A 23,154-nucleotide genomic window follows, 5' to 3' on the forward strand; every position below is an offset into this window, starting at 1 on the left:
GTTTATGTCCCATAGAATTTAACGGTGTTCGTGTGTTTGTCCAAATTTTTTGCCTATTCGCAAGTTCTGGTGCGAACCGAATCAGGGGTGTTTGGCTCATCCTTACTTATTAATGGTATTAAGAACACTTGTCCAGTAAAAAAAATGTAGCTTTGTGCACTGCCATAAAAGGTGGATCAAATCTCCATGTTTCCGACTCTCTAGAACATCAGGTACACACCGAGTCTTCTCTTAATAAGCTTTCAACATGTTTAACATTTTGATGGAATTACAAAAACCATCTCCATTTTCTTTAATCCTGCAGCTTTCATTAAAACAATACCTGGTGATCATGCCATGAGGTTCTTGTTCAGACACTTCGTGTTATAGGGTTATAACGCCCTGTCTATGTCTCCCACTTGTGTTCCTGCGTTGTCATCCTGCCACACAGGCTTCTGATAGAGACTACAAGTGTCTGTTACAACATACAGGCATGGTCCACTGTCCATCACCATCAGAAACCTGTCCCTGAAAAATTCTGTGCAGCCATCACTGGAGTACAAGAATGTAGAAGGGAGTGATTGCAAAGAGTGCCAAAAGACCATAGAAGATTAGGAGCACTGAGATGCAACAAAGGATTAAAAAATTTTGAAAACAAGTGTTATAATAAATAAAATGGCAATAGTTAATAAAATAAAATGTGCTTTAACAAACTAAGGGGTTGATTTACTAAAGGCAAATCCACTTTGCACTGCAAGTGCACTTGGAAGTGCAGTCGCTGTAGATCTGAGGGGAAGATCTGAAATGCAATCATGTACAAGCAAAAATGCTGTTTTTTATTTTCCTTGCATGTCCCCCCTCAGATCTAAAGCGACTGCACTTCCAAGTGCACTTGAAGTGGAAAATGGATTTGCCTTTAGTAAATAAACCCCTAAGTGTCATCATCTACCTTAAAAGAGAAGTATAGGTTTTTCTTTTTTTTTTAATTCACTTTTACATAGGTGGATGCAGCATCTGTTCCCCGGCGCCTCTAACACTGAGAACCGAGCGATCAAACACCACCGATCACTCAGCTGCTGACTCTGCCCCCTCCTCGCTCACTGGAGCGCTGGGCTGTGGAGGGGGCGGGAACGGCCAGCTCAGGCTCCCAGCTCTATGGTCGTGATAACGCGGCACCTGGACCGACTCTGGGACGTCAGCAGAGAGTGGGCTGAAAACGGGTCACAGGAGTCCAAAACGAATTGCACTCCTGTGATCCATAGAAGTACATCCAAATAAGCTTTGGCTGTACTTCTCCTTTTAAGAAAAAATATTAACTGGCACATGTATGAACTGTGAAAATCAAATAGGGCAGTGATGGGGAACCTTGGCACCCCAGATGTTTTGGAACTACATCTCCCATGATGCTCAGCTACACTGCAGAGTGCATGAGCATCATGGGAAATGTCGTTACAACACATCTGGGGTGCCAAGGTTCACCATCACTGAAATGGGGCATAAAAACTTTTCCATTTTCATTACATACTTTATTTTAGACCCAGTGACATCATCACTAGTTCTCTGTGCTCCTCTATGCAATGCTTGCAAATGATGGTTAAATGGGAAAAGCCAGCAAGGTGCTGTATATACAGTAGCTTCCTGAAAACATTATAGCACCCTGCCTTGGTACTTCCCTCAAAAGCTCTCAGCTCTGATTCAAGCTTTGGGCTGGCTTTTGGGAGAAGTTATGCAAATATCTAAAAATGCCTATATAGCTGAGTGTCAGTCTGGAGAAATGGGCTTTCCTAGGCAGATGCATTTGCATACAGACCGCCCTGGGTAACACACATACGTGGTGCTGAGCCTTTATGATTGAAAGAACCTGAACTACAACAAAGAAAAGGAGTGGGCCAAGGGCAGTAAGGCTGTGGAGGACGGGGCTAGAAGATAATAGAAGTCCGCCAGCCAGGAAAGGAGGCAGGTTCTACCTGACCTGCTGAAACTTCTAATGCACACTGTTAGAGATTCACAGTGTGCACAAGGCTATGAATTCAGTAATACATTTACAACATGGTTAGCTGTGTAATACTTTTAATATGTTCTCTGTTTATGTGACGTGTGTGTATATATATATATATATATATATATATATATATATATATATATATATATATACACAGTTCACATAATATATATCATGTAAAATGTTTGGATTGGACTAGAAATTGAAATCTGTAAGTGACAACATCTTCCTGTGTGCTCTGAACCAAAAAGTACCCATTGCAATCAATGCAGTTCAACCCATCACTGAACCCTTGCCAATGCACGCATTTTTTAAATTAGATCCTGGACACCAGCTGGGGAAACTGTTTTTATGTTCTATTGTTTGGTTGAATATTGGTCATTTTTATTCAATTCCCCAAAAGCTGGCCATAGATGGGTGGAATTCTAATGCCGCGTACACGTGATCAGACTTTACAGCATACTTGGTCCGGCGTACCGGATTGCGTCGGACAATTCGATCGTGTGTGGGCTCCAGCGGACTTTGTTTTCTCAAACAATTGTTTGACGGACTTAGATTTGAAACATGTTTCAAATCTGTCCGATGGACTCGAGTCCGGTCGAAAAGTCCGCTCGTCTGTATGCTAGTCCGACGGACAAAAACCGATGCTAGGGCAGCTATTGGCTACTGGCTAAGAACTTCCTTGTTTTAGTCCGGTCATACGTCATCTCGTACGAATCCGTCGGACTTTGGTTGATTGTGTGTAGGCAAGTCCGTTCATTCGGAAAGTCCGTTGAAAAGTACACCGGACAAAGTCTGCCGTAAAGTCCGCTCGTGTGTACGCGGCATAAGAATTAAGGTTCTAAGAAAGTTTGTTTTTTCTGGTCATTAGTGGGTCAAATCAGTGTTCGTTTTTGACCTCAGTGATGGGAAAATTAGAAAGAGCAGAATGGAAAATTTGTATCCAGTAAACAAAGTTCTAACAGTTATTCATTCCAAAATCAAATGTTAAAAACAAGCTAAATCTTTTGAACAACAAACTAATGCTGTGAGAATTTTTGTATACATTTTTTTCATAAAATTTTCATTGGAAAATTACATCCATCTAAGGCCAGCTTAAAAGGGTTGTAAACTTTCGCTGTTTTTCACCTTAATGCATTCTATGCATTAAGGTGAAAATCATTTTTTAATGCAGCAGTGCCCCCGAGCCCCCCTTATACTTACCTGAGCCCCGAAATTTGCATGACAGGAATGAGCACACCAGCTCCGGCCCGTGTCTCGTATCCTGATTGGATATATTGATAGCAGCGCAGCCATTGGCTCCCACTGCTGTCAATCAGATCCAATGATGCGGGCACCGGGGGGGCGGGGCCGAGTCCGGCATTCGTGTCTATGGACGCAGCAGCAGGACTCAGGAGCGTGCCAGCAAGGTAACCCCCTGGGAAGAGTGCTTCTCCTAGGGGGGTTATTTGCTGTGGGGAGGAGCCAGAAGAGGATATTCGGGGCCACTCTGTGCAAAACGAGCTGCACAGTGGGGGTAAGTATGATATGTTTGTTAAAAAAACCCCAAAAAACACTTACAATCACTTTAACCGTTTGCCGACTGGCTCACGCCGATATACGTTGGCAGAAGGGCACGTACAGGCAGATTAACGTACCTGTACGTTCCCTTTAAGAAGCGGTTTGCCCGCCCACTGCGACCTCCGTGAGTGTGATCGCGGGTCCCGCTGACTCGTTGTGAGCGGGGATACCCGTGATCGTCTCACGGAGAGGAAGAATGGCGAAATGCTGATGTAAACAAGCTTTTCCCTGTTCTGCCTAGTGACACTGACACTGATCACAGCTCCCTGTAATCGGGAGTGGTGATCAGTGTCGTGTCACACGTAGCCCATCCCCCCCACAGTTAGAATCACTCCCTAGGACACACTTAACCCCTACAGCGCCACCTAGTGGTTAACCCCTTCACTGCCAGTCACATTTACACAGTAATCAATGCATTTTTAATCGCACTGATCGCTGTATAACTGTGAATGGTCCCAAAATAGCGCCAAAAGTGTCCGATATGTCCGCCATAATGTCGCAGTCATGATAAAAATCGCTGATCGCCGCCATTACTAGTAAAAAAAAAAATATCAATAAAAATGCCATAAAACTATCCCCTATTTTGTAGACGCTATAACTTTTGCGCAAACCAATCGATAAACCCTTATTGTGATTTTTTTTTACCAAAAATATGTAGAAGAATACATATTGGCCTAAACTGAGGAAAAAAAATGTTTTTTTATATATTTTTAGGGATATTTATTATAGCAAAAAGTAAACAATAATGGGTTTTTTTCAAAATTGTCGCTATGTTTTTGTTTATAGCGCAAAAAATAAAAAACCCAGAGGTGATCAAATGCCACCAAAAGAAAGCTCTATTTGTGAGGAAAAAGGGACATCAATTTTGTTTGGGAGCCACGTCGCATGACCGCGCAATTGTCAGTTAAAGCAATGCAGTGCCGAATCGCAAAAAACACTCTGGTCTTTTGCCAGCCAAATGGTCTGGGGCTTAAGTGGTTAATCTTTGCTACATCTGTGCCACATTGGTTGTAAATCCACTTCCAAAATTTTCAAACCCAAACATTCAGGTTGGATCCTAGCTGATTGGATTCTTTGTGACTCTCTTTCACAGATCTACATTTCAAAGTTTATTATTATTAGGACCCTTTCACACTGATCAGGTTTTGATCAGTTTTTCAGTTAAAAAAAAGCAAAAGAAAAATGCATCTATTTAAGTCCTTTGGAACTCAGTCAGGTTAGTTGCTTTTCAGTTGCATTTTAAAAACTCCTGTTTGCTGCATTTTTGGTGAGCTTTTCAAAACTGCACTAAAAACGTAGCGCCTTATTGAAATAAATAGAAAATGTGTCAAAAATGCATTAAAAACACACTGCTGTTGTGTTTTTGACGCGTTCTTTGAGTCACATGTCCGTGTTTCACAGGTGCATGATGGGAGTCAGGCAACCAGAAAAAGCACTTGTAATACGCTGAAAATGCATGCGTTTTTGATACGTTTTTTCAATGGAGCAGTGCAAAAGCAGTCTTATCAGTAATAATATATGTATATAATCATTCAAAGTAAGAGGAAAATTACTGATCCTGTGCTAAAGTTATAGTGTGAATTATGAACAGAACTTAAAATAGCAATAGGCTAAAATTAAGCTGAAGATATAAAACTAAACGAAACCCAATTGTTCTGCAAACTTTAGGACTGTAGAAATAAACAAATCAAAGTCTGCCACCTAGTGGATAGACAGAGAAAGTTATCTGGGAATGTTGCACATTTTCTGGACATACGCACGACTCAGCTCACTATGTTAAAATGGGGAATAAACCGTTTGTTTTGGGATTTGTAATGGAAGCAAGACATGTTGATGCCTTTTTTTTTTTAAATGCTGTATTGGACTTTTCTGCTGTATATATGTCTTATGTACTGGCCTGTTTTTTTTTTACATTTTTTTTTTTTTTTTGCTATGTTTCAGCGTTTCACAGGAAATCAGATTGCCAAGATTTACAAACAGAAACCAGAAGCTTACTATAAAACTGAGGTTAGCCGACATTTATTTTTATCCTGTAGTATAAACTTAAAGCTGAGCTCCAGGCAGAGAAATGTTCATTGAAATAAATTCCTCAATAGTCACAAAAGATACAAATCCACTTTGTGTGCACCAAATGCCTGTGTAAACCTAGCTATTACCTTATGTTGCAAGTCGCAGTGACATCATCACTGTGCTGCACACAGTCTGTATAAAAGAGCAGAGCTGTGGGGAGGGGACCCAGAAGGCTCCATCCAGGACACGCTCTCTGCATGATACTACAGGAGGGGTGGATACAGGACCAGCCACCCTACACAAGGAGAAAGAGGAGCAATGAGTAGTCTTTACTACAGCAAACTCCTGCACAGAGGCAAAGCAAGGTTTCATGCAGGATTACTGCACAGCTCAAGAAGAAATACACAAAAAAACACAAAGAGCTAGGTAAGACTTCACATGCCTCTTGTTGAGTTGACCAATCACAAGAAATGTCATAGCAGTTAAGAAAACGGAAAAATATTTGTTTAGCCTGGTGTTACTGGCAACCAAAAGCCTGCTCAGCTCAGATCTTTGTGCCCAGAAGCATAGTCCACCCAGTGACACAAATGTGAGGAGTGTGGTTGTTTAAGCCCACCCTTTTGCTGCTGCAGATATGTGTTTTACGTGAGCGGCAACAGTTAAACAAATTTATTTAGTAACACATTACACCTTAGATCTCATTCACATCTGCATGTTTGTATTGCAGTTAAAGAAAACCAGCATTTAGATATATGGATTCACCCGGACAGTCTGGGTTTTGAATCATATGTCTGGGTTTCAGTCCGCCTGAAACCCGGACACATTATTCTGACCGGCTGTGGCTCCCCAAGTAACCGAGATTGTGAGACACACACAAATCTGCTGCTGTCCGGGAGCTGTGGACGGCTGTCTGAGGGCAGGTTTGGCATTACTGGGGGGCAGGCCGATGATATCAGCAAAAGCAATGTGGCCACACCCACTGTTCGCCGTGCTATGAGTGTCACATTACTACTCTCCATGGGGCACCCAAAGGTGTCCCAGGTCTTTTGTAATCCTACAGTGTATACTACAAAAAGAAAAAAAAGTTGCCCTGCACGGTGCACTGCTAAAGTGTTCGGGTTTGGCTTGGAGAAAAGGTGGCAACCCTAGGGCTGTCATTTCTGGCCTTCTGAAAATTCTACTTGCCTGGCTGTCTTAAAACAGAACTTCACCCAAAAGGGGAAGTTCCACTTATTTGCTTCCTCCCCCTCCTTTGCCACATTTGGCACTTTTTTGGGGGGTGGGGGGGTGGGGTGGATGGTTTGTACCCATGTTTACCTAGGCTTTCTGAGCGGAATTACACCCTCCCCCCTTCTTCACCCCCAGCCTTCTGGGACACATCACAGGTCCCAGAAGAATGTGGGACTATTAATAAAGCGCAGCACGGCTCGTGGTTTCCCTTAGTTAAGATGCCGGCACCTGGACCAAAAGCCCAGTAAATAACGGGCTCACGTGAGGACATCGCTGGATCCCTGGACAGATAAGTGTCCTTATATTAAAAGTCAGCAGCTACAGTATTTGTAGCTGCTGACTTTTAATTTTTTGGGGTGAGACTGAAGCTCCTCTTTAAGCCGGCCATACATGGATTGAAATTCGACCAGTTCAGCAGTGAGCAGCCAAATATCGATCCATGTGTGGCCACTGAGAATGAACAGAAGTCAATCTACCGATCAACTTCTGTTCAACCACCCTGTAAGATGAAAGCAATTTACATATTACTGTTCAATAGGTGTAAAGAATGGCCTATTCATAAGTATGCTGTGAATGGCACTCGTGGCAGGTAGAAATAGGGGAACACAGGTCATTTTTCAAGCATCTCTAGCCTCTTAGGACAGGTCTATAGTGGTCTATAAGATCCTCTGCCCAGGGACAAGGATGATTTTGGTCACAGCCTGTAAACATTGTAAAAGCTGCAGCAATCATATGCAGGTAAGTATATATCTAGCATCTAGTTTATATTTAGGTGTGTGTGTGTGTGGGTGGGGGGGGGATATGAACCTTTTTATTGGGAGAGTGGGGACTAGGTAAGCAGGATAAGTGTACATTATAAAAAAAAACAACTTAGAGGTTGAAATACCAATTTGAATCTATTTTGCTGCCTCAAGAATACCCCTTCCCCTTTCTTTTCTTCTATTTTTTCTTATAACAGTGTTCATGATTCTTACTTCAGGGATTATTCATTTTATATTATGATAATAAATAAAACCTTTCTTTTTTGCAGAGAATATCTCTGGTCAGCAGTTTTGCAGCATCCCTATTTATTGGGGATTACGCTCCTATTGATTACAGTGACGGTAAATTACTTTTCTTTCTACTATAGCCAGAAGTCTTTTTTAAATTGGGTTTGGTAAGATTTATGAATGGAGAAGATGATATATGTTTAGGACAAACTTAAAGAAAAATTGTTAAGACTGGGCTAAACCTCTTCCTTTTAACACGCACGCGCTTCACGAGCGCAGCTCCATAGACACAGCTCAGGAGGCACAAAAAAAAAAATGAAAATAAACATGTATAGTATTTTAACAAAAAAAAATTACCTTTAGTAACACTTTAACCAAACATAGTATAGATCAGTGTTTCCCAACCTTTTTTCAGTCAAGGCACCCTTTAAAATTATGGACAATCTAGAGCAGGGGTCTCATACTCAAATTACATGAGGGCCACAGGACAAGTTTTCACATCCAATGGGGTCGCATGCAAACTTTCCTTTCCCCCAGCATTGGTGTCAGCGGACGCACTATTAACCCCCAGCACTGGTATCAGCGGACGCACTATTAACCCCCAGCACTGGTGTCAGCAGACGCACTATTAACCCCCCAGCACTGGTGTCAGCAGATGCACTATTAACCCCCAGCACTGGTGTCAGTAGACACAATATTACCCCACAGCACTGGTGTCAGTGGACGCACTATTAACCCCCAGCACTGGTGTCAGCGGACGCACTATTAACCCCAGCACTGGTGTCAGCAGACGCACTATTAACCCCCCAGCACTGGAGCAAGCAGATGCACTATTAACCCCCAGCACTGGTGTCAGCAGACGCACTATTAACCCCCCAGCACTGGTGTCAGCAGATGCACTATTAACCCCCAGCACTGGTGTCAGTAGACACAATATTACCCCACAGCACTGGTGTCAGTGGACGCACTATTAACCCCCAGCAATGGTGTCATCGGACGCACTATTAACCCCCAGCACTGGTGTCATTGGACGCACTGTTAACCCCCAGCATTGGTGTCAGTGGACGCACTGTTAACCCCAGCATTGGTGTCAGCGGACGCACTATTAACCCCCAGCACTGGTGTCAGTGGATGCACTATTAACCCCAGCATAGGTGTCAGTGGACGCACTGTTAACCCCCAGCATTGGTGTCAGTGGACGCACTATTAACCCCCAGCACTGGTGTCAGTGGACGCACCATTATCCCCCAGCACTGGTGTCAGCGGACGCACTATTAACCCCCAGCACTGGTGTCAGCGGACGCACTATTAACCCCCAGCATTGGTGTCAGTGGACACACTATTAACCCCAGCACTGGTGTCAGTGGATGCACTATTAACCCCCAGCACTGGTGTCAGCGGACGCACTATTAACCCCCAGCACTGGTGTCAGCAGACGCACTATTAACCCCCCCAGCACTGGTGTCAGCAGATGCACTATTAACCCCCCAGCACTGGTGTCAGCAGACGCACTATTAACCCCCCAGCACTGGTGTCAGCAGATGCACTATTAACCCCCAGCACTGGTGTCAGTAGACACAATATTACCCCACAGCACTGGTGTCAGTGGACGCACTATTAACCCCCAGCACTGGTGTCAGCGGATGCACTATTAACCCCCAGCACTGGTGTCAGCAGACGCACTATTAACCCCCCAGCACTGGTGTCAGCAGAAGCACTATTAACCCCCCAGCACTGGTGTCAGCAGACGCACTATTAACCCCCCAGCACTGGTGTCAGCAGATGCACTATTAACCCCCAGCACTGGTGTCAGTAGACACAATATTACCCCACAGCACTGGTGTCAGTGGACGCACTATTAACCCCCAGCAATGGTGTCATCGGAGGCACTATTAACCCCCAGCACTGGTGTCATTGGACGCACTGTTAACCCCCAGCACTGGTGTCAGCGGACGCACTATTAACCCCCAGCACTGGTGTCAGTGGATGCACTATTAACCCCCAGCATTGGTGTCAGTGGACGCACTGTTAACCCCCAGCATTGGTGTCAGTGGACGCACTATTAACCCCCAGCACTGGTGTCAGTGGACGCACCATTATCCCCCAGCACTGGTGTCAGCGGACGCACCATTAACCCCCAGCACTGGTGTCAGCGGACGCACTATTAACCCCAGCACTGGTATCAGTGGATGCACTATTAACCCCCAGCACTGATGTCAGCGGACACACTATTAACCCCCAGCACTGATGTCAGCGGACACACTATTAACCCCCAGCACTGGTGTCAGCGGACGCACTACTAACCCCCAGCATTGGTGACAGCAGACACACTATTAACCTCAGCACTGGTGTCAGTGGACGCACTATTAACCCCCAGCACCCTTTAAAATTATGGACAATCTAGAGCAGGGGTCTCATTCTCAAATTACATGAGGGCCACAGGACAAGTTTTCACATCCAATGGGGCCGCATGCAAACTTTCCTTTCCCCCAGCATTGGTGTCAGCGGACGCACTATTAACCCCCAGCACTGGTATCAGCGGACGCACTATTAACCCCCAGCACTGGTATCAGCGGACGCACCATTAACCCCCAGCACTGGTGTCAGTGGACACACTATTAACACCCAGGACTGGTGTCAGCGGACGCACTATTAACCCCAGCACTGGTGTCAGCGGACGCACTATTAACCCCCAGCACTGGTGTCAGCGGACGCACTATTAACCCCAGCACTGGTGTCAGCAGACGCACTATTAACCCCCCAGCACTGGTGTCAGCAGATGCACTATTAACCCCCAGCACTGGTGTCAGCAGACGCACTATTAACCCCCCAGCACTGGTGTCAGCAGATGCACTATTAACCCCCAGCACTGGTGTCAGCAGACGCACTATTAACCCCCCAGCACTGGTGTCAGCAGATGCACTATTAACCCCCAGCACTGGTGTCAGTAGACACAATATTACCCCACAGCACTGGTGTCAGTGGACGCACTATTAACCCCCAGCAATGGTGTCATCAGACGCACTATTAACCCCCAGCACTGGTGTCATTGGACGCACTGTTAACCCCCAGCATTGGTGTCAGTGGACGCACTGTTAACCCCCAGCATTGGTGTCAGCGGACGCACTATTAACCCCCAGCACTGGTGTCAGCGGACGCACTATTAACCCCCAGCACTGGTGTCAACAGACGCACTATTAACCCCCCAGCACTGGTGTCAGCAGATGCACTATTAACCCCCCAGCACTGGTGTCAGCAGACGCACTATTAACCTCCCAGCACTGGTGTCAGCAGATGCACTATTAACCCCCAGCACTGGTGTCAGCAGATGCACTATTAACCCCCCAGCACTGGTGTCAGCAGACGCACTATTAACCCCCAGCAATGGTGTCATCAGACGCACTATTAACCCCCAGCACTGGTGTCATTGGACGCACTGTTAAACCCCAGCATTGGTGTCAGCGGACGCACTATTAACCCCCAGCACTGGTGTCAGCGGACGCACTATTAACCCCCAGCACTGGTGTCAGCAGACGCACTATTAACCCCCCAGCACTGGTGTCAGTGGACGCACTATTAACCCCCAGCACTGGTGTCAGCGGACGCACTATTAACCCCCAGCACTGGTGTCAGCAGACGCACTATTAACCCCCAGCACTGGTGTCAGTGGACGCAATATTAACCCCCAGCACTGGTGTCAGTGGACACAACACACTATTAACCCCCAGCATTGGTGACAGTGGACGCACTATTAACCCCCAGCACTGGTGTCAGTGGACGCACTATTAACCCCCAGCATTGGTGTCAGTGGACACACTGTTAACCCCCAGCATTGGTGTCAGTGGACGCACTATTAACCCCCAGCACTGGTGTTAGCGGACACACTATTAACCCCCAGCACTGATGTCAGCGGACGCACTATTAACCCCCAGCACTGGTGTCAGCGGACGCACTATTAACCCCCAGCACTGGTGTCAGTGGACGCACTATTAACCCCCAGCACTGGTGTCAGTGGACGCAATATTAACCCCCAGCATTGGTGTCAGTGGACACACTATTAACCCCGAGCACTGGTATCAGCGGATGCACCATTAACCCCCAGCACTGGTGTCAGCGGACGCACTATTAACCCCCAGCATTGGTGTCAGCAGACACACTATTAACCTCCAGCATTGGTGTCAGCAGACACACTATTAACCCCCAGCATTGGTGTCAGCGGACACACTATTAAACCCAGCACTGGTGTCAGCGGACACACTAATAACCCCCAGCACTGGTGTCAGCGGATGCACTATTAACCCCCAGCACTGGTGTCAGCGGACACACTATTAACCCCCAGCACTGGTGTCAGCGGACGCACTATTAACCCCCAGCACTGGTGTCAGCGGACACACTATTAACCCCCAGCACTGGTGTCAGCGGACACACTATTAACCCCCAGCACTGGTGTCAGCGGACGCACTATTAACCCCAGCACTGGTGTCAGCGGACGCACTATTAACCCCCAGCACTGGTGTCAGCGGACGCACTATTAACCCCAGCACTGGTGTCAGCAGACGCACTATTAACCCCCAGCACTGGTGTCAGTGGACGCACTATTAACCCCCCAGCACTGGTGTCAGCAGACGCACTATTAACCCCCAGCACTGGTGTCAGTGGACGCACTATTAACCCCCAGCACTGGTGTCGGCAAACACATTATTAACCCCCAGCACTGGTATCAGCGGACGCACTATTAACCCCCAGCACTGGTATCAGCGGACGCACTATTAACCCCCAGCATTGGTGTCATCGGACACACAATTAACACCTAGCATTACCCCCTACACTCCACAAATACCCTCCCCCTCACTCCACAAATACTCAGCCTCAGTGTGATGGGCCAATTACCTCTCCTCCTGGGAGTCACCTGGTGGCCTGATCTTCTGCCTCCTGAGTCCTCTACTCCTGTCAGGTCCTGGCTTCAACACAGGCCTAGTGGCAGGGTACCCCGAGAACGCCACAATCTTCTGCCGTGAGGTGGCAGCAGGACCCTTGATCCGGGCCAGTGTTCTGTCGAGAAGTGCCTACTATCGAATAGTACCTGGGACTAACTGCGCATGCGCCGTACGTAACAGCACAACAGCTGATTTTACGATCAGCTGGTGTGTCGGCGGGACGGCGCCTGCGCACAATAGCCGACTGAAGAAATTTTTCAGTCAGATTGAGCCTTGCGCTGCCAAGGAGTGTTCATGTAACATGAAGGGCGCAGATGTTTTCAATGATGGCCAGTGCTGCAAAGATGGGGGCAGAATTTTTAACGATGCCCGAACAAATCTGCTAAACAAATCTTTATCTGCTATTCTTCCTGGAGGGCCTGTGTAGCTAGCTAAATTTTTAAAATTCTGCCCCCATCTTTGCAGCAGTGGCGATCCTTGAAAACATCCGCCCCCTTCATGTTAGATCAGCACTGGCCATCAATAACAACATCCGCCCCCTTCATGTTAAATTCCGCCCCTCACCTACATGAACGTGCCTCGGCACAACCTGCCTGAAAAATGTCTTCAGTCAGCTATTGTGCGCAGGCCCCGTCTTGCCGACACACCAGCTGATCATAAAATCAGCTGTTGTGGTATTACGTACGCACTATTCGATAGCGGGCACTTCTCGATAGAACTAGGTGGGCGGGGTGATGGGTGGATCCTCCCACCTCTCTGCTCTCCTATGTGCGCTGGGCTGCAGCAGCATGCGGGGGAGAGGAGACGGAGAGAGAAAGCTCCCAGCCGCTGCATACTGCCACATGTCACACCCGCCTAGGATCGGCCCTGCCTGCGGGCCGTTTGTAACCGGTCCGCGGGCCAGTACTTTGAGACCCCTGGTCTAGAGGCATCTAATTCTAAAATGTAAACAACTATTCTAATATTTTTACATAATACATCAACATCCACACACGTAGGACACCCAATGTTAGAGGTGATTTATGCTTCCAAATCCAATACACTTTTGCACACTGGAACTGACTAGTATCCCAATGTTTCTCTTCTCCCACAGTTTTTCTTCATCACTCTTACTATAGTAACCCGAGCACTGACAGTGGGGGGCAGGGGGGGTTATTGGTTGTTAGGACGCAGGTCGTAATGGTGCCATCTTGTGTAATGGCCATCTGCTGACTTGTATACAAGTTTGGGGCCATTTTTAGGCATTTTGTCAAGGCACCCCTAAAGAAACCTCAAGGCATCTCAGGGTGTCTGGGCACCCTGGTTGTAAAAGGCTGGTATTATTATATGTAATGCTACAAGCTTATTACAAGTTTTCTTATGTAGGGGTGTTTTATGATGACAAGAGACCACCGAGATTCCTCTACTTGATTATAGGAAAATTTAAGTGACACTAAACATTATCCTTATTCTTCCAAAACAATCCGTACACATCCACTACTTAAAGGCCCTAGATGTCTACTAAATGAGCCTGTGAATGATTTTTCATTAAATAATTTCTTACTCTATTTTTCTACCTCCTTGTAACATCTTGTCAGTGGTTCTTCCTGTCCTCAGGGCCCACTAACAGGCCATGTTTGAAAGATAACTGAAATACATCACAGGTGATATCATTTGCTGCTCAGTGATTGCAGTATTCTGGTCTGCATCTCCCCAAGGTAATACTTAAAATATAGCCTGTTAGTGGCTCCTGAACCACACATGCCACTCCAGGCTCTGGAAGAATCTTGACCTTATTGTCAGGATCCACCCAGCTACTCGATTGACATCTGGTCTTAGCTCTCAGTGATCAGATGATAGTTATCTATCATATATCTATCTATATATCTATCTATAGAGCCAGCTGCCCTTCCCTTCATCCCCCCACACCCCATTCCAGTGACAGTGAGAGTGGTGACTGACAGTCAATCAGTTCTTGGGCTAAGAACCGATGTGGGACAGCTGCAGCATAGAGGGGAAAATGTGTGTTTGTTTTTTTTGTTAAAGTAGAAGTATAGACAAAACTTTTTTTTTTTTCATTTTGGATAGAGTAAGGGAGGGTTATACCATCTGTGTCCCATTGTGGAGACTTCCCTTCACTTCCTGTCCCATAGCCAAAACAGGAAGTGACAGGAAATCCCTGCAAATTAAGGGAATCCCTTGGAGACCTCCAGGTCACCAGAACCAGTGTCCCCATTGGAAGATTCCCCTCTATTACTGTTCTGGGGACAGCCCAAAATTTGGGGTTTTCTTTTACTTTGACTTTTTAATGATAATGGTAAACATGACAAGTAGAGGGTGAATCGTACTAACAGGGGCACAGACAGCATTAATAACTCATAATAACAGGTATTCAAATCCATCTCCACTCTGTTCTGTACTTTAAAGAGGTTGTAAACCCTCAAGGTTTTTCACCTTAATGAATTCTATGCATTCAGATGAAAAACCTTCTGTAGTGCAGCAGCCCCCCAGAGTCCTTCTTTTACTTACCTGAATCCGATCGTTCCATCGGCGAGGACAAGCACAGCAGCTCCAGCTGCTGCCTCGGGTCCTCATTGGATAGATTGATAGCAGTCCAACTATTGGCTCCTGCTGCTGTCAATCAAATCCAGTGATACGTGAGCTGGGGGGCGGGGCCGAGTCCTGCTGTCTTTGTCAATGGACGCAGCAGCAGGACTCAGGAGCACGCCTGCACGGGTGTCCGAGGGGCCATGCGGGTGGAATGCGGGTCTCCGAGGGGCCACCCGATGAAGAGGAGGAGCCAGGAGAGCCACTGGGGGACCCCAGAAGAGGAGGATTGGGACCACTCTGTGCAAAACCCTTGCACAGAGTGAGATAAGTATAACATGTTTGTTATTTAAAAAAAACGAACCTTTAACATCATTTTAACTCCAAACTTATCACTTGAGTAAAATGTTTTTTTTTTAAACCAGAGTTTATTATTGCTGTAAATTCCGTTTACTCTCTCATTCTGCTACTCTCTAATTAAATGTGCCTCTGTTTTTTTCAGGTTCTGGAATGAATTTATTAGACATTCATGACAAGATTTGGAATGAGAAGTGTCTTGAAGCCTGTGCACCCGGCCTCAGAGAGAAGCTAGGGCCAGTTGTTTCATCAAGCACTGTACTGGTGGGTTTGCACCTTCCTCCCCAAGCCCAGATGAAAGTATATGTGTATATATTGTAAAACAAGCTGCATGAGGGGTTTAGAGAGGTGTGTGTGTGTGGGGGGGGGGGACAGCAATACACTTATCCTCCCAGTGAATGGCTGTGCAAGGGGTGTGTATTTAATGTGCAAGTCCAGTCAAATACAATCTATGCTTAAACTTGCTCCCACCTCAGCTGAAATCCCTACGCTAACTACTCTGTGAAGGAAAGGTACATACCAGTGGCAGTGCTTCCATTAGGGCGCACGGGCCCCGCCCCCTCTCTCCAGCCACCCCCCTCAAAGCACAAAGCATTGCGCTCACAGTTCACCCAGGTGTGTTAGAAAAGCGAATAAATGTTCGCTTTCCCAACACTGAACCGCTTCTCAGCCAATCAGGTGCGTGAGTCTGTTACCCGTCACCTGATTGGCTGAAAGGACTGGAGCTACGATTGGACAGCTATCAGGAGGAGGGAAGGAGACGCACGGAGGACACAGGAGCCGCTGTCTGACCCACTGCAAGGTCCTACCGCTCGCCGCCGTCACCCGCATGCCTGACCTGCCACCGAGACAGGGTAAGTGCCGGGCAGACGGCAAGCGGGGCACAGTGACAGCATTTTATGGGCACAGTGGCAGCATTTGATGGGGCACAGTGGCACTATTTGATGGGCACAGTGGCAGCATTTTAAGGGGCACAGTGGCATTATTTGATGGACACAGTGGCAGCATTTGATGGGGCAAAGTGGGACTATTTGATGGGCACAATGGCAGCATTTAATGGGGCACAGTGGCAGCATTTAACTGGGCACAGTGGCAGCATTTGATGGGGCACAGTGGCAGCATTTCATGGGGGACAGCGGCACCATTGGATGGGCACAGTGGCAGCATTGGATGGGGCACAGTGGCAGCGTTTGATGGGCACAGTGGCAGCGTTTGATGGGCACAGTGGCAGCGTTTGATGGGCACAGTGGCTGTGTTTGATGGGCACAGTGGCTGTGTTTGATGGGCACAGTGACTGTGTTTGATGGGCACAGTAGCTGTGTTTGATGGGCACAGTAGCTGTGTTTGATGGGCACAGTGGCTGTGTTTGATGGGCACAGTGGCTGTGTTTGATGGGCACAGTGAGGCTACAATAGATGTTTTTTTTTCAGAATTTTTCAGTTTGTTTGCGCCCCCCCAAAAATTTAGAGCACTGGTATATACTTACCTATTCTGAAGGCGCTCTGGTCACATGATCTCCGCAGCTAGAGGAGAGATTAAAGATAACGACTGCAATACATGGGCGATGATGTCACCCAGAGACTTACGATGGGGCATACGTTGTCGGCAGGCCCTTCTCTACACTGAAGCCACCGCTGGGGGCCATTCTTGTGACAGGACCAGAGCGTGCCCACAGAATCGGTAAGTACACACCTTTCCTTACAGTGTAGTTAGTATAGGGATTAGAATGGGGGGGGGAGCAAGTTTAAGCTTAGATAATATTTGACTGGACTTCTACTTTCATAATAGAACAGGCAAACAGCAATTGTGCCTATTCATTTTTAAAACTACTTTCCACCCATAGGACGTCCTTGGATTGAAGTAGCTATACCTGGATGATGCTTGCAGCTACAGGCATCATTCCAGTATGGAGGTTTTCAGCCTGCGATTCCATCTTTAGCAGACGTGTTTCGAGAGGCTGAACAGCCACTCAATCACTCCTGAGGGTGGTGGAAGGGGGTCCTACCGACACCCCTCTCTGTCACACCTACTGATGTACTTGATGCCATATGGACAGTGGGAGGTTCACCAACTTCCTACTCCCTGAGAACTGCCTTCAGATCTTGCTGCTGTACCCAGTATGCCTGAGGGTGTGTTTCTCATTTCACTTCTCCTAGTCAGCCAATAGGAGGGATCAGGGCTGTGTCGGAGGGAGATGGAGCATTTTGGCCACTCCCCTTAGCAAAGATGGCTGCCATGGAAAGTGATGGCACTGTGTCCTGTATAGCACAGTGGCCAAGGAGGGAGTTCAGTGAAGCCAAGTCTGTGATTATATCAAGCTCAGCACTACATAGGTCCACAAATCAATATTCCCTGGGAAAGACCCCAGGGAGAATAATGATTAATCTCTCCCCCATGTGACGTAGACCAGCAGATAATTTCCAAAGAAATGCAGGGGGGTTCCTCTTTATTACAAAAATCCAAAACCTTCTGCATACACAAAAAAAATTCTACCCCTCCCCCCCATGCTCAATTAGTCTGGACTTTTCCACAGACCACTGTCAATGGAATATTTTTTAAACCAACAGAATATAGGGATGTGGGGCAGGTTAGTGCAATTTCTGTGACAAGTAGCACTCTTTTCAATTATTAACAGAATATAGTGTGTAATAAGTATAAACTGCGTCATTTCATCCACAGTTGGTGAGCAAAAAATACTTATACACTTGGTGTTAAACCAGGGCACTAGGAATCGGTTGGTGTTGCTTGGTTCCCCTATCTGGAGACACTAATGGGCCCTTACGTACATTCTATCCCTGCCTCACGTTTTTTTTGTATTATTGGTAATAATAATGGCCTCATTGGCAAAACACCTCTGGGTAGGATGGAATTTAGCTAGAGACCAAAGCTGGCAAATTCATAGGCTTTCATTCTTGTGTACCTGACCAGAGGAAACAGTTCAACTTCACAATTTGAAAAGCGCTGTTTTACCTAAAGTGTTCTCAAATTCAAAATATACTGTATGTCAATATATATATATCACAATAACTTTCGGTGCATTTTTCTTTACCTCCAGGGAACGGTTTCTACATATTTCATCCAGCGATTCGGATTTAATTGTGATTGTCATGTAGTTGCATTCACTGGGGATAATCCAGGTGAGGATTTTTTTAAAATGTGCCAGCTCATAATACTTAATCATTGGCAGATCTCCAGGGATACAGTTCCTTTGTGAAAATAAGGGAGAGTGTAAAAATACCATACCCTACCATCTTTGGAGACATGTAGGTATAAATTATGGTGCCCATGAATATATTAGCTGACAGTATCCAATAAGTTTACACAGGTGGAGAATATCTATCATCCAGAAGAGACTTGAATATTTAGGTCAAATTTCAGGCCTGATAGCTCTTAAAAAAAATTCAAACATACTTGTATCCAGTTTTTAGAGTTATTGGCCTGTAAAAAATTTATTTTGGGTACCAGTTAAAGTTAAAACTCCAAGCAGCAGCAAAATTCACAGTTAAAACACATACAGTATAAGGCAATATTTGTATTTCTGTCTATCCAGTCCTGAGCGTTACAGTTTTGCCACAGAACACAGTCCGTTTGGTGACCAGACTTTTCTTTAATGGTCTGGTCACTTTGACAACGCTTTTAAAATCAACTTCAGTTTTTTTTATTTTTAATGTTCAGATAACGAATAGCATAAGGCCGTGCCATAGGAGAGTGATATAGATTGATGGAAAGACAGACAGAGTACCTAGAAATTGTAGGAAATGAAGAGGAGATACTTATTGTGCGTAATAAGGTCACCCATATGTCCCACCTCAATAAAACAACAAATTCATTACTTTGTTGATTTTACTGGCCTTCTTATATTAGATTGTTAGGTGTGTTTTTAGAGATGTGACCTTTATCTGCAATCAATACAGTTATAGATCTTATTGCTTCTCCAAAAAGTGTTGTCTAATTCAACAGAAATATCAGAAAAGGAACCAATTATACAAGTTGGTTAAAAAAAAAAAAAACTTCTAAAACTACCGAGCGTTACGGGGATTAAGAATATTAATAATATGGTGTGTTTGTATCCTACTATGGATTTAAACCAGGAAAGTAAGTTCATTAGTACAATATTGACAGAATCGTCCTGGGGGTAACTTAAGATGCAAATCTGACTTTTTTTTTTTTTAAAGGTGCGTTAAGTTCCTCTATTAAAAAAATGTAATTGACGCTGGCAAACTATTTTGGAATGGGGAATGGTTCCAGTGCTGCAGGCCTCTGTTGCATTTCAATGACCCAGCATGCACCGGTTGGTGACGTCACAAGGAGGTGGTGCCACCAGGTGAGGTCACTAGGTGGCCCTCCTCTTACCTATTTAAGAAGTGTCAAATGACAGAGCAGGTATTTGGCGATTAACCTTCATCGTGGGCTAAATGTTTTTTCTCTTATTCCCATACTCATTCACATAGGGAGGGGGCCAGAATCTGGGGGCCAACTTGTTAAGGGGGCTTCCATATTTCAATAAGCCCCCTGCCCGCAGACCCCCTACAACCACAGCCCAGGATTGTCGGGAAGAGGTCCTTGTCCCCATCCACAGCAACCCCCCCATGTTGAGGGCATGTGGCCTGGTAAGGTTCAGAAGGAGGGAGAGCGCTTGCTTGTCCCCCCTTTCCTGACCTGCCAGGATACATGCTCGGATAAGGGTCTGGTATAGGTGTTCCCCTTTAAATCCACACCAGACTCAAAGGGCTACCATTTTTGTTTTTACATTTTTGTATTGGAGGCAATTTAAATGTCATTTCTTTTTCTTTATGAATGTCAGTTTTGCTGCAGCAGGTTCTATGCATGATACAGAGGCGCAACTTTACAGGCAGACTAAGGGACCCCCCCAACCCCCCCCCCCTATATTTACAGGAATTTTTCATCTTTATTGTTCCAATTTAAGCATCATTATATACATACACTGCTTTTGTAAAAAAGATATTTTTTTAAAAAAAAATTTGCATTGATACATGTCCCCCAGGGCAGTACCCAGGCCCCCATACCCTTTTGTAAGGCCAATAACTTGCATATAAGCCTTTTAAAAAACGGGGACTTTTGATTTTTCAAATTCGGGTTCCACAAACTTTACTGGGGTTCGTGTTCAAACTTTTGCGATTTCTGGTGCAAACCGAAGTAGTGTTTGGCCCAACTCTACTGGCAGGATCAACCAGGTCCTTTAAATTTAATAAGTACATGAAAATGATAAAGACTAGGATTTATAAAACACACATATGTTAACACACACATAGAAAAACAAATATTTAGGGTAACATACACTTTACCAATGGACAGTGCTGAATCCAGTCGGGCGTTGAGCTCGGAGAAGAGAGGTATGAGGAGGAAGGAAAAGGGGGGTGCCTTGCCATCTTAGGCTATAGAGTTGTGTGTCTCTTTTGAGACACACAGTATAAGGAGATACAACTCTAGTCCCTGCATGCAAAGGTGACTCCATAGGATGCTGCAAGAGAAAGGAGCCACCATGAAACAGAAAAACTGGAGCAGTGGTCATGGTACCACCTTAGACTGGAGCATAGGCAAGAATTAAAAGATAAAGAATCTGCTTACTCAGTAAGTGATTAAATCAGCTGATGAAAATGCAACTATAATGCCCCGTACACACGGTCGGATTTTCCGATGGAAAATGTCCGATCGGAGCGTGTTGTCGGACATTCCGACCGTATGTGGGCTCCATCGGACATTTTCCATCGGATTTTCCGACACTCAAAGTTTGAGAGCAGGCTATAAAATTTTCCGACAACAAAATCCGATCACTCAATTCTGACCGTGTGTGGCCTGTTCCGACGCACAAAGTGCCACGCATGCTCAGAAGAAATTCAGAGACGGAACAGCTCGGTCTGGTAAAATTAGCGTTCGCAATGGATTCAGCACTTTCGTCATGGTGCTATGTAAAAAATGGTTTAATACAGCGCACTCTCTTCTTCTTTATAATGTGAGAAGAATGAAGTAGTTTTGCTGCTCATATTCACACAGACTTCTCACAAACTTCTTTCTTTATTATTTATTGTGATTCCCTCAATATATTTTGATTTGTCACATCTGACCAATTTTTTTTGGTTTGTTTTTAATTTTAAAAAATTTGTTTTCAAGGCTGTTTTTTGTTCAAATTTTTTTATGCTTTTTAATAAAGAATTTTTTGGTGTGTGTTTTGTGTGTCAAGTTACCACAACACCATTGATATCTTGTATTATTGAATCTCAATGAGATTGTTTGGTGTTGGTGTCTCTTGTTAATTTCACATTGTATTTTGAAATGTACTTGAATCCTCACCAACAAACTGTTTTTTTTTTAAGGAAAACACACATAGGAGAGTATAATTGAACCAAAAATGCCTTTATTAAGGGCTCAGAACCAAACAAAGAGGGAGGCAACACTGAAGAAACAGCAGAAATTGGTGAAGCCTTTGACCCCCAGGGCACACATCAATTATTTTACTGCAAAATTGGTGGCCTGAGGAGTCCATATATAAGGGAGTGCAGTCTGGTCCAGAAGTCCCAGAGATCCGGAAAGCAGCAGATGACATCTGTGTCCCCAGGCTGTGGTCATACAAGAGACTGCATCTTTTGTCAGACCAGACTGAACCCAGGGCCATCACTCTCTGGTCTTCCTTCCACGCTTCCTTCCACGCTGTGGCTCTGGTGGTGGAGTTGTGGCAGCAGGAGGAGGAGGGGGAGGAGGATGGTCCAACTCAATCACGTCGGTCTTGGGTGTGATTTCGCCACTCACGCCCTTAGTTAGGACTTTATAAATAAGTTGCTCACACATGAGGCGTTGACCCTCCTGCATGCACTTCAGTTTGGTGACAGCCATGCAGGCAAAGGCCTCTTCAGGAGTGGGTAAGGCTCTGAGGGACGCAGAAGCCTCCTGAATGAGCCTGCGTGCAGAATCCTGCATGTGAGTCGTCTTCCTCGCTCTTTTGTATGGAAGGCGGAGGGGAGGAACCTGCGATTCGGTCAGGCTGCGACTGGTCCCAGGCTTCTCCTGGCTGCAACTTAGCCCCGCCTCCTCGTCCTGGCTGCAACTTAGCCCCGCCTCCTCCTGGCTGCCACATTCCAGAGCCTCCTCCTGGCTGAGGTCTTCCTGTGTATGAAAAAGGGACATAGTTTGAGTTTTTTATTCATCAATCACATACAATTTTTACCTCATGATTGTTGCAAATTGAATGTTAACAAATATAACAGACTATCTTTCTGAGCCCAGCATTTTTCATTCTTGTCCCAATTATTTTTGCCCACTACTGTCTATTGATATGTAAAACAGTTTATTAAATCAGCAATTAGTGATCAATAATAACATCTAGTAAACATCATTTATTTATTGATCAGAAATCTGTAGAAGAATGCTATACCTGGCTCAAGCTGGGCTCCTCCACTTCTTCCTGGTTGGAAGGCCCAGGTTGGACATCAGAAGCCTCAGCTGGGGTGGAAGGAAGAGTGGAAGGAAGAGTTGAGAGGGATTCCCTGACTTCAGTGTGGTCTGACAGAAATCGCAGTCTCTCATTGTACCACAGCCTGGGGACATA

General features: G+C 45.6%; 1 protein-coding gene across 5 annotated transcripts in view; it reads left to right on the plus strand.

Moving 5' to 3' along the window:
- The window catches only part of XYLB (xylulokinase), a 277,360-nt gene that overhangs the window by 49,256 nt on the left and 204,950 nt on the right, over window positions 1-23,154 (plus strand). For all 5 annotated transcript variants that reach the window (XM_073629999.1, XM_073630001.1, XM_073630000.1 and 2 more), the window contains 4 exons: window positions 5,483-5,548; window positions 7,812-7,884; window positions 15,736-15,854; window positions 18,646-18,727. In XM_073629999.1, coding sequence (XP_073486100.1) covers window positions 5,483-5,548; window positions 7,812-7,884; window positions 15,736-15,854; window positions 18,646-18,727 — 340 coding nt within the window. The remainder of the gene's footprint in view (window positions 1-5,482; window positions 5,549-7,811; window positions 7,885-15,735; window positions 15,855-18,645; window positions 18,728-23,154) is intronic.

The sequence above is a fragment of the Aquarana catesbeiana genome, linkage group LG05 (genome assembly GCF_042186555.1).
Source record: "Aquarana catesbeiana isolate 2022-GZ linkage group LG05, ASM4218655v1, whole genome shotgun sequence".
Lineage (NCBI taxonomy): Eukaryota > Metazoa > Chordata > Amphibia > Anura > Ranidae > Aquarana > Aquarana catesbeiana.